Source organism: Tiliqua scincoides, chromosome 8 (genome assembly GCF_035046505.1).
Source record: "Tiliqua scincoides isolate rTilSci1 chromosome 8, rTilSci1.hap2, whole genome shotgun sequence".
Classification (NCBI taxonomy): Eukaryota; Metazoa; Chordata; class Lepidosauria; order Squamata; family Scincidae; genus Tiliqua; species Tiliqua scincoides.
Window position 1 is genome coordinate 30,202,816 of NC_089828.1, and position 20,776 is coordinate 30,223,591.

The following is a 20,776-nucleotide window of genomic DNA, read 5'->3' on the forward strand; positions in this document are numbered from 1 at the left end:
AAAAGACTTTTACCTGGAGAGCTGCTGCAAGTCAAGGTAGACCTGGACTCAAGGGTCTGACTTTTAAAATAATAAAATAAATATACAGCCTGCCTTAAAAGAAATCAGGAGGTTAAATAAAAATAATGCTTTTATAAAATCAGAGTATAAACTCAATTATTAGAAACAATAAATAAAACATAAAAGGGAGGGATGACATGCTGCATAAAACGCAGCACATAACCTGTCACACCAGCCTAGTCATTTGCAGTAACTTAAAATTAAATTAAATTAAAAAGCTGAAATTGATATAAAAATCCCAATAACATGGAAGATGTCTTAAGTGCATAAAGGAGAGAGTTCCAGAGAAGTGGTGCTACAACTGAGAATGCCCTGCCTCTAGACAACATACTCGACACCTCCTTCGGAAGTGGCACTCTCTTATATTAGGCAGTTTCATAGAAGAGGAGACTTGGTAGGAATGAACATCCTACATCAGTTCATGTTCTTCTCACTCCATTTTCCCAGCCTCTCTCTCTTCCCAAGCTTTTCTCATGCTCTTCTCTGCCATTAATTCACCATTACAAACCAGTAACTGAGAAAACTTAAAAACAAAGAACCTCTTCTCTAACACAGCTCAGAACCAAAAACAATTAAACCAAGTTGGAATTTCATTTTGTGAGCAAAACTGCTTCCTCCAGTGGAAACAAAGACACAACGAAAAGAAATAATTACAAGGGAAAGAAATGAGAAATTTTAAAAAAGAAATTGAGAAAAACCCTCCCCTTGCCAGATACGCAAGGTCAAGGAAACTGCACTTTCCTCTATTTTGTCTGCAACAGCAGATAGAGGAGAGTGAAATTAGCTCAAACAGAACGTGGTGGGGTATGTTTTTTGGCACTGGAAGGAGAACGTTGCACTTCTCTTAAAACAAATAGCTTTGTGTAGTACAGCTGGATGCATCTAGGCACCTACAAATCAATGGATTCTGAGTGCCTCAGGTAAACAGATGCAGGAGAGTATGTAAAGAGAATTCATGCAGCTTATATTTTGCAAGGGGCCTTGGTCATGTGTCTAGAACAGGGGTGTCAAACATAAGGCCTGGGGGCCAGATGCTGCCTGTGGAAGTATTTATCCCACAGGCTCTCAGCTACTGAGGTGTCACTGCTGCAAGGGTAGCCCACATAAAAATTGGGCTGTCCCGTATCTTGAAATCTGATAAAGATTTGTGTATTTTCTCTTCTGTCATTTGCTGCTAATGAGTTCCTAAGTGAGAAAAAATGCTTATTTTTGGTTATGACCTGTTTAATGACATCATTTCCTGCATAATGACATCACTTCCGGTGCTCAGCTGGCATCATGAATGCTTTTCGGCCCTCTGTATGAAATGAGTTTGACACCCCTGGTCTAGAAGTTAACCCAGTGGAAAGGAACCACTGCAACCCATGCACTCTTCAGCCAATTACCCAGAACTAGCAGGTTCCAAAGTGTTTTTAGAAGGGGATGGGAGAACATGATGCTAACATCTGACTAAAAAAAGATTACAGCACTGATGATGATTACAACCATGATGCTGGGACACTAATCCACAACTAGGCAATATACCCATCTGATGGCCTATTCCAGGGGTGCCCAAACCCCTGGGGCCATTTGCGGCCCTCAAGGCCTCTCAATGCAGCCCTCGGGGAGTCCCCAGTCTCCAATGAGCCTCTGGCCCTCTGGAGATTTGTTGGAGCCCACACTGGCCCAACACAACTGCTGTCAGCGTGAGGGTGACTGTTTAACCTCTCGCATGAGCTGTGGATGAGGGCTCCCTCTACTGCTTGCTGTTTCATATCTGTGATGCAGTAGTGGCAGAAAAGAAAAGGCCAGCCTTGCTTTGTGCAAGGCCTTTTATAGGCCTTGAGCTATTGCAAGACCTTCATTCAATCATGTAAGTTCATCTTTAATATAGTCATTTATGTCAACTTATATAAATTTATTCAAATTTTAAATGTAAATTAATTCTTTTTTTCCCCGGCCCCCGACACAGTGTCAGAGAGATGATGTGGCCCTCCTGCCAAAAACTTTGGACACTCCTGGCCTATTCTAAACTAGAGGAAATCAGGGGATGTGCATCATGTTCATTCAAAAAGCTGGCAGCCAAACACACACAGAGTAAGTTCAGTAAAGTTATGATGGCTTGTTAAGTTTTTCCCATGCTGTTATTCAACTGGAGAGTTGCCACTCCAAATGTTTTGGGTTTGCAAAACAAATAAATTGAAAAGCAATCTATAAGGAAGCTTGGAGGTAAGTAAACTCATTCTTGAGTTTAGCAAGCAATCAAAGCAAGCAATTTGTTTTTCTATCTTCAAGAGAGCCCAAAACACTGACATAAGAAATTTCCAATGAACATGGTTATGATAAAGTTTCAAAGACAACAAATGCACACAGACACAACCCATTACTAAGCAATTCTGAACTTTAGAACATCGATACCACACAGCATCAGTAATCTGACTTACCTAATATGTTCACATTGACTTTTTAACAAATCCTCCAACTACAAGGTTAGGCAAGGCTTCAGCATATCCAAATAGGAATGTACATTCACACAGAAGTGAATATTTACTTTTGTGTGAATTTACATCCCTATTCAGTTATGTTGATCATATAAAAATGCTATGGTCCTTTGGGAAATGCTACTTCCTTAAATGGGATCAAGAAGTTTAGAAACATGCTGAACCTTCAAAGTATGGTCAAATCCATTTAAATGCCACAGATGTTGTGGTAGCTGCAAAAATCTACAGCTTAAGAGGATTCATAGTTCTATAGGTAACTACAAGCCATGAGAGAGAAGATGACATTGTATAACACAGCCGACAACATATGTTCACTATTACCAGGGATAAATGGTGACTATTGTTTGTAAGATCTGGTTGGCCACCACTGGCAAACAAAATAGAAGACCAGATTTATAGGATGGTTTTACACATCCTATAAATTCTTAGGAAGTGGAAGATAATTTATGTTATGATACCAGCGCCACACAAATATATTTGACCCTCCCTTCCCCACCCCAGCCCCAAAGGATCACGTTTAACAGCTCAACCATTTAGTGAGACACAAGTTTTTATCTTTGGTTGATTACTTGGTCACTTTGCTTCTTGAAGTCATGGGGCTTTCACACTGTTGAGCTAAGGAGGAGCTGTAGTTTAGTGGAGGAGCATATGCTCTGTACACAGAATGTCTCAGACTCAGATCCTACCAGTATCTCCAGGTAGGGTGGAGAAAAACTGCTGTCTGAAATCCTGGAGAGCAGGGCTGCAGACAGCCAGAGTCAATACCACAGAGCTAGATAAACCAATGGTCTGACTCAGAAATGGTATAAAACCATTTCTTATGTTACCCAAGCAATACAGGGCCCCTCAAAAAAATGCACACATATTTTAATGAGCTCTAAATCATAAATACTTCATTGCAGAAAACCTGTAACACTCAAACATCTACAGGAAGCAATTAAAGAGATGTGTGGAACTATCCCGGCGCACACATTCCTGGATGCCTGTAGAGCCCAATCCAGCTTTCCAGCACCATTGCATTTGCAACACAGTTCTGAGGTAAGCGAACAAACATCCCCTTACCTTGAGGAGGCCTCTGTAACTGCCCTCCCACTGCAGGATGCAGTGCATGTCCCATTGCCAAGGCTGCATCAGTACTGGAAAGTTGGATAGGATTGAGCGCTTAGGGTCCAATCCTATCCAATTTTCCAGCGCCGGTGCAGCAGAGCCAGTGGAGTGTGTACTGCACCCAGGGGTGGGGAGGCAGTCGCAGAGGCCTCCTCAAGGTATGGAAACATTTGTTCCCTTACCTCGAGGCTGCATTGTGGGCTGCACCAGTGCTGGAAAGCTGGATAGGATTGGGCCCTCAGTTAGCTATGTCAGCAGTGTACAGGTGCCAATGGAGAACACTTCAAGCACTTGGTCTAATTCAGGGGTGTCCAAAGTTTTTGGCAGGAGGGCCACATCGTCTCTCTGACACTGTGTCGGGGGCCAGGGGGAAAAAAGAATTAATTTACATTTAAAATTTGAATAAATTTACATAAGTTTACATAAATGAATATATTAAAGATGAACTTATATGAATGAATGAAGGTCTTACAATAGCTCAAGACCTATAAAAGGCCTTGCACAAAGCAAGGCTTGCCTTTCCTTTGCTGCCACTGCTGCATCACAGATGTGAAACAGCAAGCAATGGAGGGAGCCCTCATGCCACAGCTCATGCGAAAGGTCGAACAGTTGGCCGTCATGCTGAGAGCAGTTGCATCGGGCCAGTGTGGGCTCCAACAAATCTCAGGAGGGCCAGTGGCTCATTAGAGACTGGGGGCTCCCTGAGGGCCGCATTGAGAGGCCTCGAGGGCCACAAGTGGCCCCCGGGCCGGGGTTTGGGCACCCCTGGTCTAATTCATTAATTCATTAACTGGGTCAAGCAACTGCTTCTGTGTATGCCATATACAGGGAATTATAGTATATGAATGAATCACAGCATAATAAATTAGACACCACGAAGTGTGTACACATTATCTTGAATCACCTTATAATAATATTGACTTGGACATCACTGGAGAGTCATAGAAATAGGACTGATAGAAAGGAGAGGGGTGAAAGAGAGAGTTACTTCTTTTTAAACGAAGTAAAAGGAGCTTTTTAGCTCCTGAGGTCTAGCTAAATAATGAGGGCTATTACTCAAAAGAAATCATAAATCAATTATCGATCAAGTCTGTATAAATTTGCATACAACTGTTTTGAAGAAAAAAGCATAAATACTTCATTTTGAGATTGAACGCATATTACATAGTAGAAGTTGTCTTCGAAGAGGAACTCCCCCTTCTCTCACACTAGTCTCACATGCAGTGCAGTTTTAATAAGTGTATTCTTAAAATCTGCTCCACAGTTAATTGGGGTGCCTTATTAATTGATCAAGTTCTTTTTAATATTCATTTAATCCAATTCTGCTGCGCTATAAATAACACAATTTTGTTACCAAGGATTTTAGTAAACATAGGATTAGAGAGTTTACGCAGCAACCATACTGGGTCATTCCATGACTCATCACACTGTTTCCAACTGACTTCCTTAGATTTTCATGAAATTTGGGGTGCTTATTTGTCCTAATAAGCAAATAATGTAATGCAAAAGTACCAGATTTTAGCAGCCTATGTTCATTATGTGAAATTTTATAGCTATGTACATTTTCAAGATTTTAATCAATAAATGGCAGGGTAGTGATATTTTAACTAGCTGTAACTCAGACACTAATTGGGATATAGAGCTTGGGTGGTCTCTTTTTAAAGCTCTTTTAACAAGCTTTCATATGATATGACACATATGAGTGAATCTGGGTCACATTTATCTTGATCATATGTATGTGTTACCTCTCATATCTTACGATACCATCATCATCCCAAAACACTTTTTGGGAGATAGTTGGACAAGTAATTCTGAGACTTTTTTCAAGTTTTTAAAAATGAGAGCTGATTTTAAATTGAATTTTTAAAAATTTTAAAAATTAAGCCCATTGTGTCATATATCACATGAAAGCCAATTAAAAGAGTTTTAAAATGAGACTACTCCCAGTTCTATATTACAACTGGTATCTCAGTTACAGTTAGTCAGAATATCACTATCCTGCCATTTATTGATAAAACTTTGAAAATTTACATAGCTCTAAAATTTCACATAATGAACATAGGTTGCTAAAAATTAGTATTTTTACATAAGATTGTGTATTTAAGTTTTATCATACAAGTATGACAAGTTTTATCAAATCTAAGAACACAAGGTAGAAAAACATAAAGGCACAAATCCTAATCCACTTTCCAGCACTGGCATAGCTGTGCCAATGGAAAATGTGCTGCATCCTACAGGTGGCTGGCACTCATGGAGGCCTCCTCAAAGGGAGTGTTTATTCCCTTACCTTGGAGCTGCATTGCCTTTATGTTGGTGCCGGAAAATGGGTTAGGATTGTGCCCTAAGTGTGATGTTTTGACATGGAATGACCCCACTAGGCCATACTGCAATAAAAACTGAAAACAAAGAAACAGACAGCATGCATCAGCAATATATTCTGCTCCATAACCCTACCTCTCTGGCAATGCTCGAGAGTCCAACAGCGTTCAATGAAAATGCCATTGATTACAGTAGCAGGGCAATTGCTCTTCCCTTGCATTGCTCCCGGACACACATCTCCACATTCTTCTTTATCATCCTTGTTGGCAACAATGTAGTTATCTTCAACAGAGTCTAAAATCCGAGACCAGTCAATAGTTGACAAGTAGCAGAGTTCATCATTCTTTTCAATCCGCACAGCCCCACGAGTGATGTTCATCAAGTTGTAAAGGCCAATCTCTCTCATATGGACCATCTCAAAGATGACCAAAGCATAGTTGAAAAAGAGGCGAGTCCCTCGAATCACAGTGAGGTTAGGGAAAAGCTTCCTGAGGCTCTCCAGGCCGTAGACCCGGAATAGTAGCAAATAGTCAGTTATCAGTGTCAGCATGGGGAAGCTTAGGTCCCGAAAGTCCTCAGAATTGGTTTTGAAGAGAAGCAAGATCTGCAAGTGTCCCTCAATCACAGTGCAGTTCTCAAGCATGAGGAACTGGGTAATATTGTTGCGGATGTCCACACTTTGGCAAACTGAAAGAGAATCAAAGAGTTAAAAATAAGCAAGAGAGTTCTGTTTTCCATGGCCAACATGCCTCTTCAACTAGCACAACTCATGGCCCAATCCTATGCTGCCCGCCTACGCTGTGGTACACAGCACCGAAATGACCACCTCTGTATCCTGCGGGGTAGGAGAAGCAGTTGGAGAGACTATCAGGTCCCTTATCATGTGTACTGCCCCCGCAGACCCGATGGGTCTACTCTGATCTGCACCAGCAAAATCACTAGTGTAGATTCAAGTAGTTCGTGTCAGGCTTTCAGGTGCAGGATGGGGAACAGGATATGGCAGCAGCCTCTGCCACTGCCCTCTGCCTGAGCCTGAGCAGCCCTGTTGGCCACCCTCCCCCTGCCCAGAAGCGCCTTCTAGCTGTTCAGTGGGACACTTACCATTGGGAACTTGCCCTGCTCCTGCTGCCAGAACAGAGGAACAGCACCAAGTTGCATGAGCCTCTCCACCAGAACCTTTCCCCTCCCAGCCACTACAACATGCCTTACAGCATGTTTGCAATGGCTGTAGCTTGGGCAGCACGCATAAGTGGCGCTGCCTGGCTGGTGGCTACCCATGACCTGCCCATTCTGAAAGCTAGAGAATCTTTTCAAAAACATACTCAGTTTTATAAGTCTGCATGCCACCTTTCAAAATAAATGTGCCCAGGGCGATTAAAGATACAGACATAAAAATAAAAAATAAAAAAGTAGAAAATACTAGATTAAAACCAAAGTTAAAAACAAGCAACAATAAAATAAACTAAAACCCTGAGAAAACAAAACAATCTTTGCTTTCAGATAACTCACTTATTCACAAGACAAAGTTACTAGGCACATAGCTTTACTTGCAGAATCAGAGGGAGCCAAGCATGATGTCTAAATCCAGTAAGGGACTCCCGCACTACGGGACTGTCAACAGTACAAGCAGCATAACCAGCACCTCAAGGACACAGAAGTCATGGAACACACTATGAAGAACGATCTGTAGAGCATCTCCCTAGAATTCTTCACTGCTGAACTCTTGAATTATTCCAACTACACAAACGAGTTCTTCAAAGGTATTCACTTTCTAGGGTTGTGAACTATTCTTTTGTTTCCAGAAAGCAATGTACTTGCCACTTAACAGCAATCTCAGCTTTAGTTCCTGCCGAGGTGCTAAAACAGGGCATGGTCTGAATGTCATATCTCGACATTGCTACCTTAATGAAATGAAACATGTCTTGGTTTGATCAGTGCCTAAATGGGACAGTCCCTGGGAACACCACAAACACCAACCTGAATTCCCTTGTAGATGAAAAGGCAGGATACATATGTAAATCAAACAAACCAGATAGGGACTTCCATGATGGAATGGTTCTCTCCATCCACTCCTCCAAAAAATTCCTACATATCAAAACTATTTTCTCCCTGACATGGTAAGCTAGTACCATTTTCCCCAATAGTTTGAGGCAAAGAAGTAAGGCCCATAGCCAGGGAGACAGACCAGGGACAGACTGCACTTGCTCCCAGTGTGGAAGGGATTGTCACTCCCAAACTGGCCTTTTCAGCCACACTAGACGCTGTTCCAGAACCACCTTTCAGAGCGCGATACCATAATCTTTCGAGACTGAAGGTTGCCAACATATTTAGCTTTGAATAGTGAATTATTTTCTGTATTGCAAAGCCACTTGGGGTCTTTGAAAAGCAGCATTTAAAAAACCCCAGTACAGTCATGTGACTCCTTAAACCCCCCGCCCCACACACACACACAAGGTTTACTGCCTCAGTGAGAATCAAGGCTTATTCAGCACACTTGAGATCAAAAGAGAAAAACAAGTCACATTTGTGAACAAATATACCTAAGTCACATGACAGAGCCTCCCTGCCTCCCTCCCTCCCAATCTGGCATCTTGCAAGGGAAATTATGTTTTCGAAAAAGTTAAGCATCTGGTCCACTACAGCATGGCCTTGATCAATGAACAATTTAGGTTAGGAGATTGTTGAAACAATGTCCAAGAAAGAGCATTCCAGCCTGCATTCTACAGAACCCATTTATTTAGTGAGGCTACCACAGGAAGGAGGCAGAAAAAAAATCAGATCACACAGATTCAACCTGGACCCAGTACTAGTTGTGATCTTAACAGTAACATTTCCATCTATAAACTACACTTGATTTCATCATCAGCATCAAAGAGCACAAAAGGACCTCACACAGTCTTTCACCCATTCAGCAAAATATTTATATTAAACTACAAGCAACGCCTTTTTTGTGCATGAGGAAAAGAATGCCACTCCAAAATTTCAGCTGGCTTTTCAATACAATCTTGCTTATATTAATGTACTGGAGTGGACTTGTTTAAGACAAAGCAATTTTTAGATCATGGTGGGCAGGGGTACTTCCACGTCTTCTTTTGTACCTGTCACATGTAATTCTGACCAGTCATACAGAAGCTCACTGTGCAGTGGATTACTAGTATGTTGGTTACAGAGACTACCCTTATGATTAATCCCAGTTTCTCTCCTGAAGAAAGTGTTCCTTCCAGCCATGGGGGCTCAAACACTTTCTCTGAAAAGACTTGTGAGTGTATTACTACAATAGCTCCAACAATGGGAGGGGAGGGGATGTGCATGTGTGGTCGGTCAGAAATGGGGCATTTTCCCATCATTGGTGGCAGGGGTTATCACTGTGTTTCTTATGCCTGGGAGCAGGTGGGGTACCCCTTCCATTGTGGGTGAGTGGTGTTGGGGTTTCTACAGATGCTAGCAAATTTGGTAAGAGGCCTCTGCCAGCATGAAGTTGTTTGGACTCTTATTTCTCCCTACCTGCTATGTGCTGATGGGCTTAGACCAGGGGTCCAAAGTTTTTGGCAGGAGGGCCACATCATCTCTCTGACACAGTGTCAGGGGCCGGGGGGGGGGAAGAATTAATTTACATTTAACATTTGAATACACTTACATAAGTTTACATAAATGAATATATTAAAGATGAACTTATATGTATGAATGAAGGTCTTACAATAGCTCAAGGCCTATAAAAGGCCTTGCACAAAGCAAGGCTGGCCTTCCCTTTGCTGCTGTTACTGCACCACAGACGTGAAACAGCAAGCAGTGGAGGAAGCCCTCATCCCACAGCTCACGTGAGAGGTCAAACAGTTGCCCTCATGCTAGTGCGGGCTCCAACGAACCTCCGGAGGGCCAGAGGCTCACTGGAGACTGGCGTATCCCTGAGGGCTGCATTGATAGGGCTTGAGTGCCACATGTGGCCCCAGGGCCGGGGTTTGGGCATCCCTGGCTTAGACTATGTCATTGTTATTGTTCGGTTCTCTTATACACAAATAAAGGATGTTTGGGGGGGCTATGACAGATGTTGCTTGGATATAGCAGGGACGCTGGCCCCGTCTGTACACAGGACTGCACTGTTAAGTCTCCTAGCACAACATGAACTAAATAACTACGTGGAGCTCCTGGATATCACTGGATGAAATACAGAATTTAAGGTACATTGCATTTTCAATAATGGACGGGAAACAGGAATATATTCAGTCTAGACCAACAGTCTCCAAACTGGAGACCGCTGCACACTTCAAACAGCCTCCCCGCACTACTGGAGCTTACCATTCTGCAGGAGAAGCTTTGACCATCGCTGCTGATCACCTCCCATGTTCACTTTGCCCTGCTGTGTCTGCCAAGAAATCCAGGAACAGAGCTTGCTGGGGCAGCAGAACGTGGAAGCAGCAGGGTGAATATGGGGGTGACTGGCAGCAACAATTGAAGTCCTCCCTGTAGTACAGTAAGCTCCATTCACAGGGGGAGGGATTAGTGGGGGAGCCAGATCAGGCCCACGGGTCGGAGTCTGGAGAGCCATGATCTAGACAAAGTGCTTCACACCTCCTTGTTTTAACTTTTGCAAGGCATAAGTCACCTTTCAACCAAGAGACTTGCTCTGGGACACCATCAGTTTTGTTTTCTTTTAAATTCATAAAGCTTATAAAGCTCATAGAGGGCTGATCCAGCAAGGCTCTTCCTATGTTCCTATTTTGCTCAATGACCTCAAATTTTGATCTCATTAAAATTGAGATTCTGTATACAGTGTTACATTTTGACTTCTTTAAAAAAAAATCTACTTTGAAACAAATCTACTTTGACCAATGCATTTTAAAACTTGGTCTTCTGTCTCAGGTGCAACCCCCCTCCTCCCACAAAAAACAAAGCACAAAGCAAAAACAAATGTACTTCAAAAAGACATAGTATGTATGAACAAGAGCTACAATACCAGCATTTCTAGGAAGGTAGTAAACCTTCACGACAAAAGAGGAATTAACTGTACCAATGCAATAGAACAGTGCAGCTAAGGACAATTCTAGACAGAGGATTCTGAAAGTGTCAGGTGCCATCTGGGAAAACCATCTCTCCTCTCAACAGATTAGGAATAACTAAGGGTGTAGACATGACCATCACCAGTGATGCTGTTTGGTTACCCATATATGTTTTGGCTTCAGATAATGGTCATTCTACATGTATTTAACATTAGGGGATATGCTATTCAATTATCAGGACAAAAATGGTGGTGCATTGTAATTTACTAGCATCAGAAATACATGCAAGAGGAGATTTGGTTGTGCTTAATTTTTAGCAAAGATTATTTATAACAGTAATGAGCTGATTAATGATTATTTCTTCATTCTGATCACTTATATATAGTTTTGTCATGGTCATGTTTTTGTATATATTTTAGAACTTTAAAAAAGAAAAAGGTTTTGATTTTGTATGCTCTTTCAGCAGCAGGTCTAAAGGCCAAATTCACAGAATGCAAAAACGGCTAGCTGACAACTTTGAGCTTTTCCCTTCCTCCATAGTCCAAACCAACAATGTTGTATGTGTCGGGTAGGGAGAAGGTTGTCTGTTCCCCATTTCTCTTCTGGCATCAGGGATTGCCACACCTCACTGCAGGATGGAACAGATTCGTGACTCAGTTATGCAGTTGTTCTAGAGGCAGACAAATTGCACTGTATGGTTGGTGGGAAACTGATTATCCTATCCTTCACTAATCAACCAACTCAATGATCTTCAAGGCTTTTTGCCTTTTTTCCTAGCATGTGGCTCTGCTTACTCACCTGAGGTACCTGTAGGTGCCTTTGGTCTATGTGCTCTTGCATGCAGCATATTGTAATCTGTGACTTTCAACCAGTGACTCAGATTAACATCCTTTCCAGTCTTATAAACTACATACACTATCTAAATATAATCTTATATCCATCTTTCAGAATCTTCTATTTCTTCTGCATTCAAAAGATGTCTCTTAAACTTACTGTTTCTGAAAGTCTGTGCCCAGAGAGCATACATGTGGCTATTCATGTATTAAACATCAGTTCCTGGTTAGAGAAAGTTTGGTATAAACTAGACACTAGCTTCACAGCATAATTCATTAATAAAACATGCACTACAACAGCTTGTACTTTGGGCGTACTCAGATCAGGATGTTAATGGCAGAGGTAATTGTTATCGCCACAGCTATTTGGGTTATTTTTGTGTTCATGGTAGTTGAGGTAAAGTTTATAGTTCAAACCATAATTTTGTGGTGTTGCCTGTGGTTATAATCATTCAGTAAAGTGAAACCACAGGCTGATGTAGTGTGTGAATCCTGAAGCAGCATGATATTCCATAATACATACTAAATGAGCAGCATAAACTCAGGTTTATGTGTTTAGCTCTTTCCAGGCAACCGAACCCCAAAAGATCAGCAACTAGAAGGAATTAATACTTCAACACAGCATTCCATCCTCTTTATACTTGTTAGTATCTTCCACATAAAGCCATAACTATCTAGAACATATTTACTACAGACAGACACCCTAAGGACCAATGAAGTGTTGAAAGGAACAGCACATACTTTACATTCAGAATGTCCCAGGTACAATTCTTCATATATATACCACCTTCAATGTATTAGGCGCTATATATAACCCTGTCCAAGTGGCTCACAATCTAGATACTGACAGAAGAAAGAAAGGAGAACAGGGATGAAAAAAATGGGAGACACACAGGAGATTGTTTCAGTTATACATACTGAAACATGGCTATAGTAGGGAATTAAAATTGCTCTTGGTATTTCCAGGTAGAAGGATAAGGTAGCATGTAATGGGAGAGTTCTGCCCACAGTTTCAGAAAAATACTACTAATCAGAGTAAATCATACTGAGCTTCATGTACCAATGGGCCAACTCACAATAAGACAACATCATAAATTCATAGTGTAGAATATTAAGGCTAGCACATTTACTAGGGAGTAAGCCCCGTTGAACAAAGAATTTACTTCTGAGAAAAGGGGAAAGAATTGGGCTTCAGCCTTCCTATGCCTTCTACCTCTTCCTAGAACAAAGAAAAACTATAGCAGTAGTGAAATTAGATGTAGAGAACACCAAGCAAACAGATTTCCACAAAGGTCATTCATGTTCAGCCCTGACAACCTGCTGGCCTGATATACTCAACTAGGCCACCCTCTTGCGTGCCCTTTTGCAGTTGTAGAAGTCATAAACGATGACTGAGAAAACAAGGCCAACTGCCAAGTATTCAACCTGCCTTGTTGAAAGTTCATAAGCTCCATCTCTGTAAAGTTTAGTCAGTTTATTACCACAATCCTGAGCCTGCAACCTGAGCCAAATTTCCTTTCTATTCCATCAAGGGAGCTCTGATGGAAAAAGCAAAAACTGCATCCCCAGCGCATGGTTCAAAGGACATTATGGATAACTTTATAGCTGCCTTTTGTCATTAAGCTATGAAAACTATTTTGAACAACCATTTCAGAATGATTAACTACAAAAAAAATATTAACATGGCAATGCTACTTGGAAATCTAGAACAATATGGTTGCTACACAAGATTCCTCTGGCACCACATCCAGGTTGCTTCATAAATCACCAGTGGAATTCTTCTCCTTTTAAAGAAATATTCCTTAGACCTTGAGCCCTTAAAGGTGGTATCAAAAAGGCCTTTGGTCAGTTAACAGTCTTCCACTTCATACATTCTGGCAAGGGAAACAAATAAGCCAAACATTTTGCCCCAAATGTTTTCCACTAGCCACTATTTTCAATCTTTTTTAAGGCAAGCTTATCATATTTATTGATTTCCACATTCAGCCAGCATCAAGCCAAAAGCTCAGGGTCAGAAGACAAAAATAAAGTTTCATACAGTAGTTACAAGTTTAACACAGTTACCATAAGCCATTGCACATATATTTCAAAAAGATTTAAATTGTTTCACACCTCCTTAACTCTGATCATTTAAATATTAAGAGGAAGGAATTTCATAACTGACTCAATTTCTTAACAACAATATACTATTTAGAAGCCAAGTCAGACCATTAGTTCATCTAGCCCAGGGGTCTCCAAATCCCAGCCCAGGGGCCAGATGCAGTCCGCAGCAAGCCTTTATCTGGCCCACAGCCAGCCTCTGATCCCCTGAGAGCCTCTGACCCAGCTGACCAAACACAACCAGAGTTGTGCTTGTGGGATGGGGAAATGGGGGTCCATTTAAGTGTGTGCTTTATTTCTTGGTCTGTGTTGGTGCTTGGAGAAGTCCTGGACATTTGAGCCCATTCATTTATTCATTCACCTAAGTTCCATCTCTAATGTATTTATTTAAATTTTATATTTAATTTTCTTTCTGGCCCTCGACACTGTGCCAGATATTTGATGCAGCCTTTCAGTTGAAAAGTTTAGAGACTCCTGATCTAGCCCACTATCATCCCAACTGATAGCAACATTCAAGGGTCTGAGGGAAATGTCTTTCCCCATCATCTGTTCCCTGATCTTTTGGGGGTCCCCAAATCCTGGCCTGGGGCCAGATGTGGCCAACAACAAGCCTCCATCCGGCCCATGGCCAGCTTCTGGTCCCCTGAGAGCCTCTGGTCACTCAACTGAACACGATAAGAGCTGTGCTCTGGTTGCATCTGGAGGGTGATCTGAGAGTCAGGGAGGCTGCACACAGCCTCCCCAGAGCTGTGAATGCCTTTTAAAGGCCTAAAAACATCACTTCCTGGTTTTCCAAAAAAACTGGAAGTAACTTTTTATGCCTTCTGAAAGGCTTAGAAGGCTTTCTGAGAGTTGGGGAGGTCTCCCAGTCCCTCAGAACATGCTCCAGTCCTGTGATGTGCTGGTTCTGAGTTACTTACTTCTGTACATTTAAGTAAGCTACTTGTGGGGTGGGAGTAAAGGAGTTCTTTAAGTATGTGCTTTATTCTTGTGGTGTGCGTTGGTGCTTGGAGAAATCCTGGAAATTTGAGTCCATGGGTATTCCAATCCTATGCGGCCCGGAGTGTGGAGCTGCTGCAGCTCCAAAAACGGCTGCCATGGCATCCTAAGCACTAACCAGCTGCCAGTCACAGGGGCAGCAAGTGGTCAAGGAGAGACCTTGACTGGTATATGCTCAAAATCAAGGAACTTAACAGATAAGAGAATATCACAAATGCTGTAATTTTCCTCAAGGATTTGTTTGTCAAGACAATTGAGCTACAATTTTCAAGGTTAACAAATAAGTCTAACCTTGGGCTTTCAAAAACCCTAGGAAATTTTTTAGGGTATAAAACATGGAAAAGAAACAAGGTTGAAACTGAACAAGGCAGTATAAAAGAAGAGACTCAGGCATTGCTGAACAGGAGATAGATGGATAGGTGGTAACCAAGATGGTTACTAAGAAATCCTAGTAACATTAAATCTGCCAAACTACTCTGGTCTATATCATTGGTCTTTGCTGGTAGCTCAGGACTCACAAGTAGATTTTTCACTACTTAGACGGCATAGCATCAGTGTTCTCCAAGAGAAGGTGACCAAAGGAAGACAAGTCTCCAGTGTTTTAATCATTGCTTAGAAGAAGGAATTCCAGCATATACAGTTTCTCTCATCCCCGCCTTACGAACTATACCAAAATTTTATGAAACTATTAAAGATACCGGAACCTTGCCTGCCCTGTTATCTGATCCCCCAAGTGAGTAAGAGTATGAGAATGTATTGGTTAAAAAAAAGCCCCATGTTGCTGATTGCAAGTGAGTCCCAGGTCTGAAAGGGCTGAAGATAGCTGGTCTACAATGCTAGCTCCAATATGAAGTTCCATCGTATGTGAGTGAGAGTAGCAAAAGTTCATGCCACTTTCCAAGTCTCACAAAGTCAAAGTCAGGTATGGGGTGTAGCAAACTAGACAGTTTTCTAAACAACTGCCATGCTGCAAAACCGCGTCCAAAACTCCCCTTCCAATCCTTCCTAGGACATTTTAAGGGAAGCTGAATTTCCCCTCTCAGTTTCAAAAGAGATCTCCTGACTTGCATGAGGCCTCATTTAAGATTTCTTTTACTGCCTGGCATGTTTGCTCCATCAACTATTTCTAAATGCAAATGCTATAAGAGAGTGAAATGAGAATATTTATTTGTGGAAACCCACTTGACTGCATCAACATCTCTCCCTAACCCTGCATCATGTTCCTCCCAGTTCTGAAATATTACTGGTGTAACAAAGAAACCCCACAGTTTTAAGCCAAACAGCAAGTAAAATGTTTGGGGACATCTGTTTGTTTTATATAAATTATAGATTTTTCCCCCTTTTGCAGGGAAAAATTTGACTCACAAGGAAAAAATTGAGGTGAAAGGTCAGATAATCTAGAAGAGAAGCTTTCTGAAGTCAAAGTACAGATCAGCTTCTTGAAGAGAGCCACGTCTTACACATCTGCTTGAGAGAGCAAAACAGCCTAAAGAAGGTTAGTGAGTCCAACCCACTGCCCATTACAAAAAAGGGGGAGGCATCTACACATTGCTCCCCTCCCCCACATACAAAGAATGCATCAGCAATGTGTCATTAGAGCAGAGAGCTTCAGAGGCCTTGTCTAATTCAACCTTCTGCATTCAGAAGGAACAGGTTCCATGTCCAGCATCTCTGGTGAAAATCTCCAATATCAGGGTGGGGAAAGACTTCAGTGTCTGAAACCCACCCTGGATCACCATTAGTCCAAGAAAACAATGCTGGTTTAGGTGAACCAGTTGCCTGTCATTAGACCAGGCCAGTCATTAGCAGACTTCTATAGCCATGCTTTTCTTTTAGCCAGACTCATTGCTAGAGCACATGCACTGCATGCAAAAAGTCACAGGTTCAGTTTCCAGATCTTCAGTGAAAAGGACTTCAGATGCCATTAACTGGAAAGACTTCCCTCTCCATGATCTCATGGACAGCTGCTATCAGACAAGATAACATTGGGCTGGATACAGCAACGGTCTGACTAAGTATAAGGCAGCATCATATGCTTGCACCACATAACAGGTTTGGAACTTAAGCTGTATTGGCACAAAACTGGAAATGTAGCACCACCTCTGTGCCAAGGACAATTGTAGAGAGGAGTACCCTACTCTCAACTAGCAAGACTCCACTTGCTAGCACAATCCAAATGTAGATTTTATGGAGCCCCCAAAAGATGCAGAAATGGATGAAACAAAAAAAGGGAGGCAAAGCTTCTTACATAAGCAACTTCAGTAGCAAGACCCTTGAGGAATTAAAGAATGAAATCAATGTGCTAGGGCAATTCTGGAATGTAAGAGCATGTTTATAGTAAACAATTTGGATAGCAAACCTTCATGACTCATGTGGGACTTGGGCTCTTTGTACAGGGAGGCCTAGAAAATGGGGTGGGGAAGTGCAGGGGGAGAAGGAGAGAGAATCACAAGCCACTGATGACAGAAGAGGAGAGTTTATACTGTTAATAGTAAGTACTATACTTGAAGTGACAGCATGTCCTGAGGGGTCTTTCCCTTTAAGCCATTTCTGCCCAATGCTGCATATACGCAACAGGGATCAAATGTGTACGCCTGTGGGCTTGGCAGACATGGGTTATTATTCTGACAGCAAGGCTCCTACAGGTTGGCCTCCAACATATATTGCACTGTCAAGTTGAGATGCATGCCCATGGGCAGCCCAATCACGTTTCCTGGCGCCTGCTGGAGCAGCAGCACTGAAGTGGCTACCGCTGTATCCAGTAGGTGCTGGGAAGCCACTGAGACTCTCCCTGGGTGAAGGAGACTTTCAACCCCTTTGCCCCAAAGAAAGCACCAGCAACGTGTCTCCTCACATCTGCACTGGCTATTCTGTCGTCACAGATGCAAAAGCCTTTGTGTCAGGCCTTCCAGCCCAAACACACAGTTCCAAGATCTGGTGGTCCCCCTCCCACCCCAGTTCATCCCCCAGTTCATCCCCCCACCCCAGCCCCCCAGAGTCCGCACTGCTGCCCAGCAGTTTCGCTTACCCCTGCCAGCACTGGGCCCAGCGCCTGACTGGCACAGGCCCAGCGTCAGCACTCTCTACTCTCCAGATGCTGTCAATGTGCTTTACAGCACTCAGTGCCAGCACTGGGAAGGTTCAGATTGGGCCCCAATTCATTCAAGGAAAACAGGGACAAATTGCCTCACAATCCAAAATGCTGATAAGAGTCCAAAGCATTATAAGTAGCACTTCAGGCTAAGACAGCGGTTTCCAATCATAGCACCCTTCTTTCATGGCGGCCTCTTCTTCCTGGCTCTCCCAGGGGCTGCCATCTTGGATCATGCAAGATGTCACATGGTCCAAGAAAGTGGCCCCTGGGAGAGCCAGGAAGCGGAGGCCATCACGGACATACCACGGCATCCCTAAGAGTCACCACACTGCCTTTAGGCACCATAGTGCACAGTTTGGGAACCACTGGGTTACGGAAAGAAAAAGAACACCCTTCCCCACTTTTAACTTATTTTCCTGACAGTAAGAGTGCTCACCTTCCTGGCACACAATACAAAATACTGCAAAGAGATAAATCCAGGAGCTTCTATTAAATCTTTAGAAAAGCAGAAGCTTGGAGAGCTTTTTTTTTTTTAAAGTGTTTTCCCATATGTGCAGTTGACCATCATCTTTATGGCTGGAATATAAGTATTTAGAGAAATAATAGCTTACTTTCAAGAATAGACCAGACAAGACTCCTCTGAATAATACAGTATTATGCAGGGCTCCAGGTCTCTAAAGCATAACTGTCCTTTTAAAAAATTACTGAAATGTTTTACTGAATTGTACTCAAGTTTCTATTCAAAGCCTTTTATAATATTGTTAAAAGATACCATAAGGGGGTGTGACTGTTTACACTTGGTTGATTTAAACCCAGAGTTTCCAGCGTAAAGATAGCATCCCTAAGGCAGTATCAGTGCAATATTTACTTCGGGAGGCACACAAGGACTTATAACAAGGACTATAAAGATCCAAGACAGACTGATGAAGAACTGCTGCTTCAAGCCTTCCTAACTACCTCCCAGAAACTATGACTGCTGTTGGCACCATTTTCTGCAAAACCCTGACTGAAGCTCTCCTCCAACACTTCTGATTTCTTAGCTACCAACACTTAAACTTCCAGGAATTACTCAAAAAACCTTTTAAACTCTGTGCTACGCTAACAAGCTTATTCTGAACTGCTGTGAAGTAAGTACAAGAGGGGGCAGGCAGACAGGCAAGGGAACCCTTCATAAGGAACCTTATTTTCTTTTGGCACAACCCAAGCCCCAGGATGCCATTTACATTTTGCACATAAAGAATGCTAGCATAAAAAATCCAATGGCAATATGCCAGCTTGACTCCTTATTTTATATATAGCCAGTTACAGATATATATACATGGATGGTACAATTATACCCCTCTGTGTTCCAAATGCCACATTCAGGAGAAACTGTTTTAGAACCTAGAAGCATAGACACACATTTCAGAGTATTTGCAAGGAAATATTAAGATCAAGTTCTGTTAAACACAGAAAAGAATAATGTTCCTGCTAATTGTTAAGTTAAAAACTTCAGTGTCCAATGCAAAACAATGCAGATCCATACAAATTCAGATGTACCAAGACTGAATCAGGGCCAAAGATGCTTGCTCATAAATAATCACATTGTAGAAGTACTTCCAAGTGGCATGAGAACTGTAGCCCTATCACGTTTAAAGGCGTTTTGCTATCTATTTACTTTGGTTCTCTTTACAGTGAATATAAACTAAAAAAAGAAAAGGGAATTTACAGATCTCTAGTTCACTTATTCTTCCCATTTATTGCATTTTCTTTTCAAGAATTTGTCTTTGTAAATAATTCATCTGAGAGCCCAATTTTATAAAAAAAATTCTTATCTAAATTTTTGACAAGTAAAGTCCACAGAAGCTTTTAAGAAATGCATTTTAGAAATAGCTCAGGTTGCATTTGAGATTGCTAAATACATTTCTCAGGTTGATCACTGCATTTTTCTGAAAAAGAAAAAGTAAGGAAGTTGGAAAAGATACAGATACTATGCCCAGAACCAGAACAGAAACATGAAATATTAACACTAGACTAGTTTGCCTTGTTTTGTTTGATTGTGCAATTTTTATGAAAGATAAAACTAATCTGGTTTTATCTGTTACTGTTCTTAATGGATATCCTCAAGGGTTCCAGTGTCAAATCCAAAGGAGAATTGTTGCTATTTAAATAAAATTAACAGGATATATATTCTAGTACCTAAGCACTTCTAAACTCACCATCTCTTATATTTTTTTGACGTTGTAAGGCAGTGCCGTAAGACAGGCACACCGAGTTTAATGCCTTTGTAGATGTTTAGATGGTTGCCTTGAAAACCTGCCAGCCTCAAAAGTTTAACACAGTATACAGATTGGATACAGCAGCTGAGCTCATTAGAAAGCCTTGAGCAAAATGTTGGAAAAGGAGATGGCTAGGCTTAGGACAATGAAGTCCCCAGAATTTACAGACTGAACAGGCTGTTACAGCTGAGGGTCAAAGAAATATACTTTTACTATTCGATTAAACAGGCAGATTTCCAGAATTACCTCTGGGGCACAGCTTGGGCTGCTTCAGAGGTAAGCAAATCTGTCTTCCACTTTCTTAGAACAGAATACCTATCCTCTTTCTAAAGGCAGCAAAGCAAGTTGAGAGAGAGATTCTCCACCACAACATGCTGTCAAGGGGAAAAAATAATAGAGGGGGAGGGAGAACTACCTTTATCAGATGAAATTGAATATGAAGAGTAGGTTGTGATAAAATGGCCAAAGCAAAGGCTGCTTTGATTTAAAAAAAATGATAACCATTTGTATGCAGGAGAAAGGAATAAAT

At 41.8% G+C, this 20,776-nt stretch overlaps 1 protein-coding gene across 2 annotated transcripts in view; it reads right to left on the bottom strand.

Annotated features, from left to right (window-relative positions):
* The window catches only part of INSR (insulin receptor), an 81,165-nt gene that overhangs the window by 55,667 nt on the left and 4,722 nt on the right, over positions 1-20,776 (bottom strand). For both annotated transcript variants that reach the window (XM_066634978.1, XM_066634977.1), the window contains exon 2: positions 6,102-6,653. In XM_066634978.1, the coding sequence (XP_066491075.1) occupies positions 6,102-6,609 (508 nt within the window). In that variant the 5' untranslated portion in view covers positions 6,610-6,653. The remainder of the gene's footprint in view (positions 1-6,101; positions 6,654-20,776) is intronic.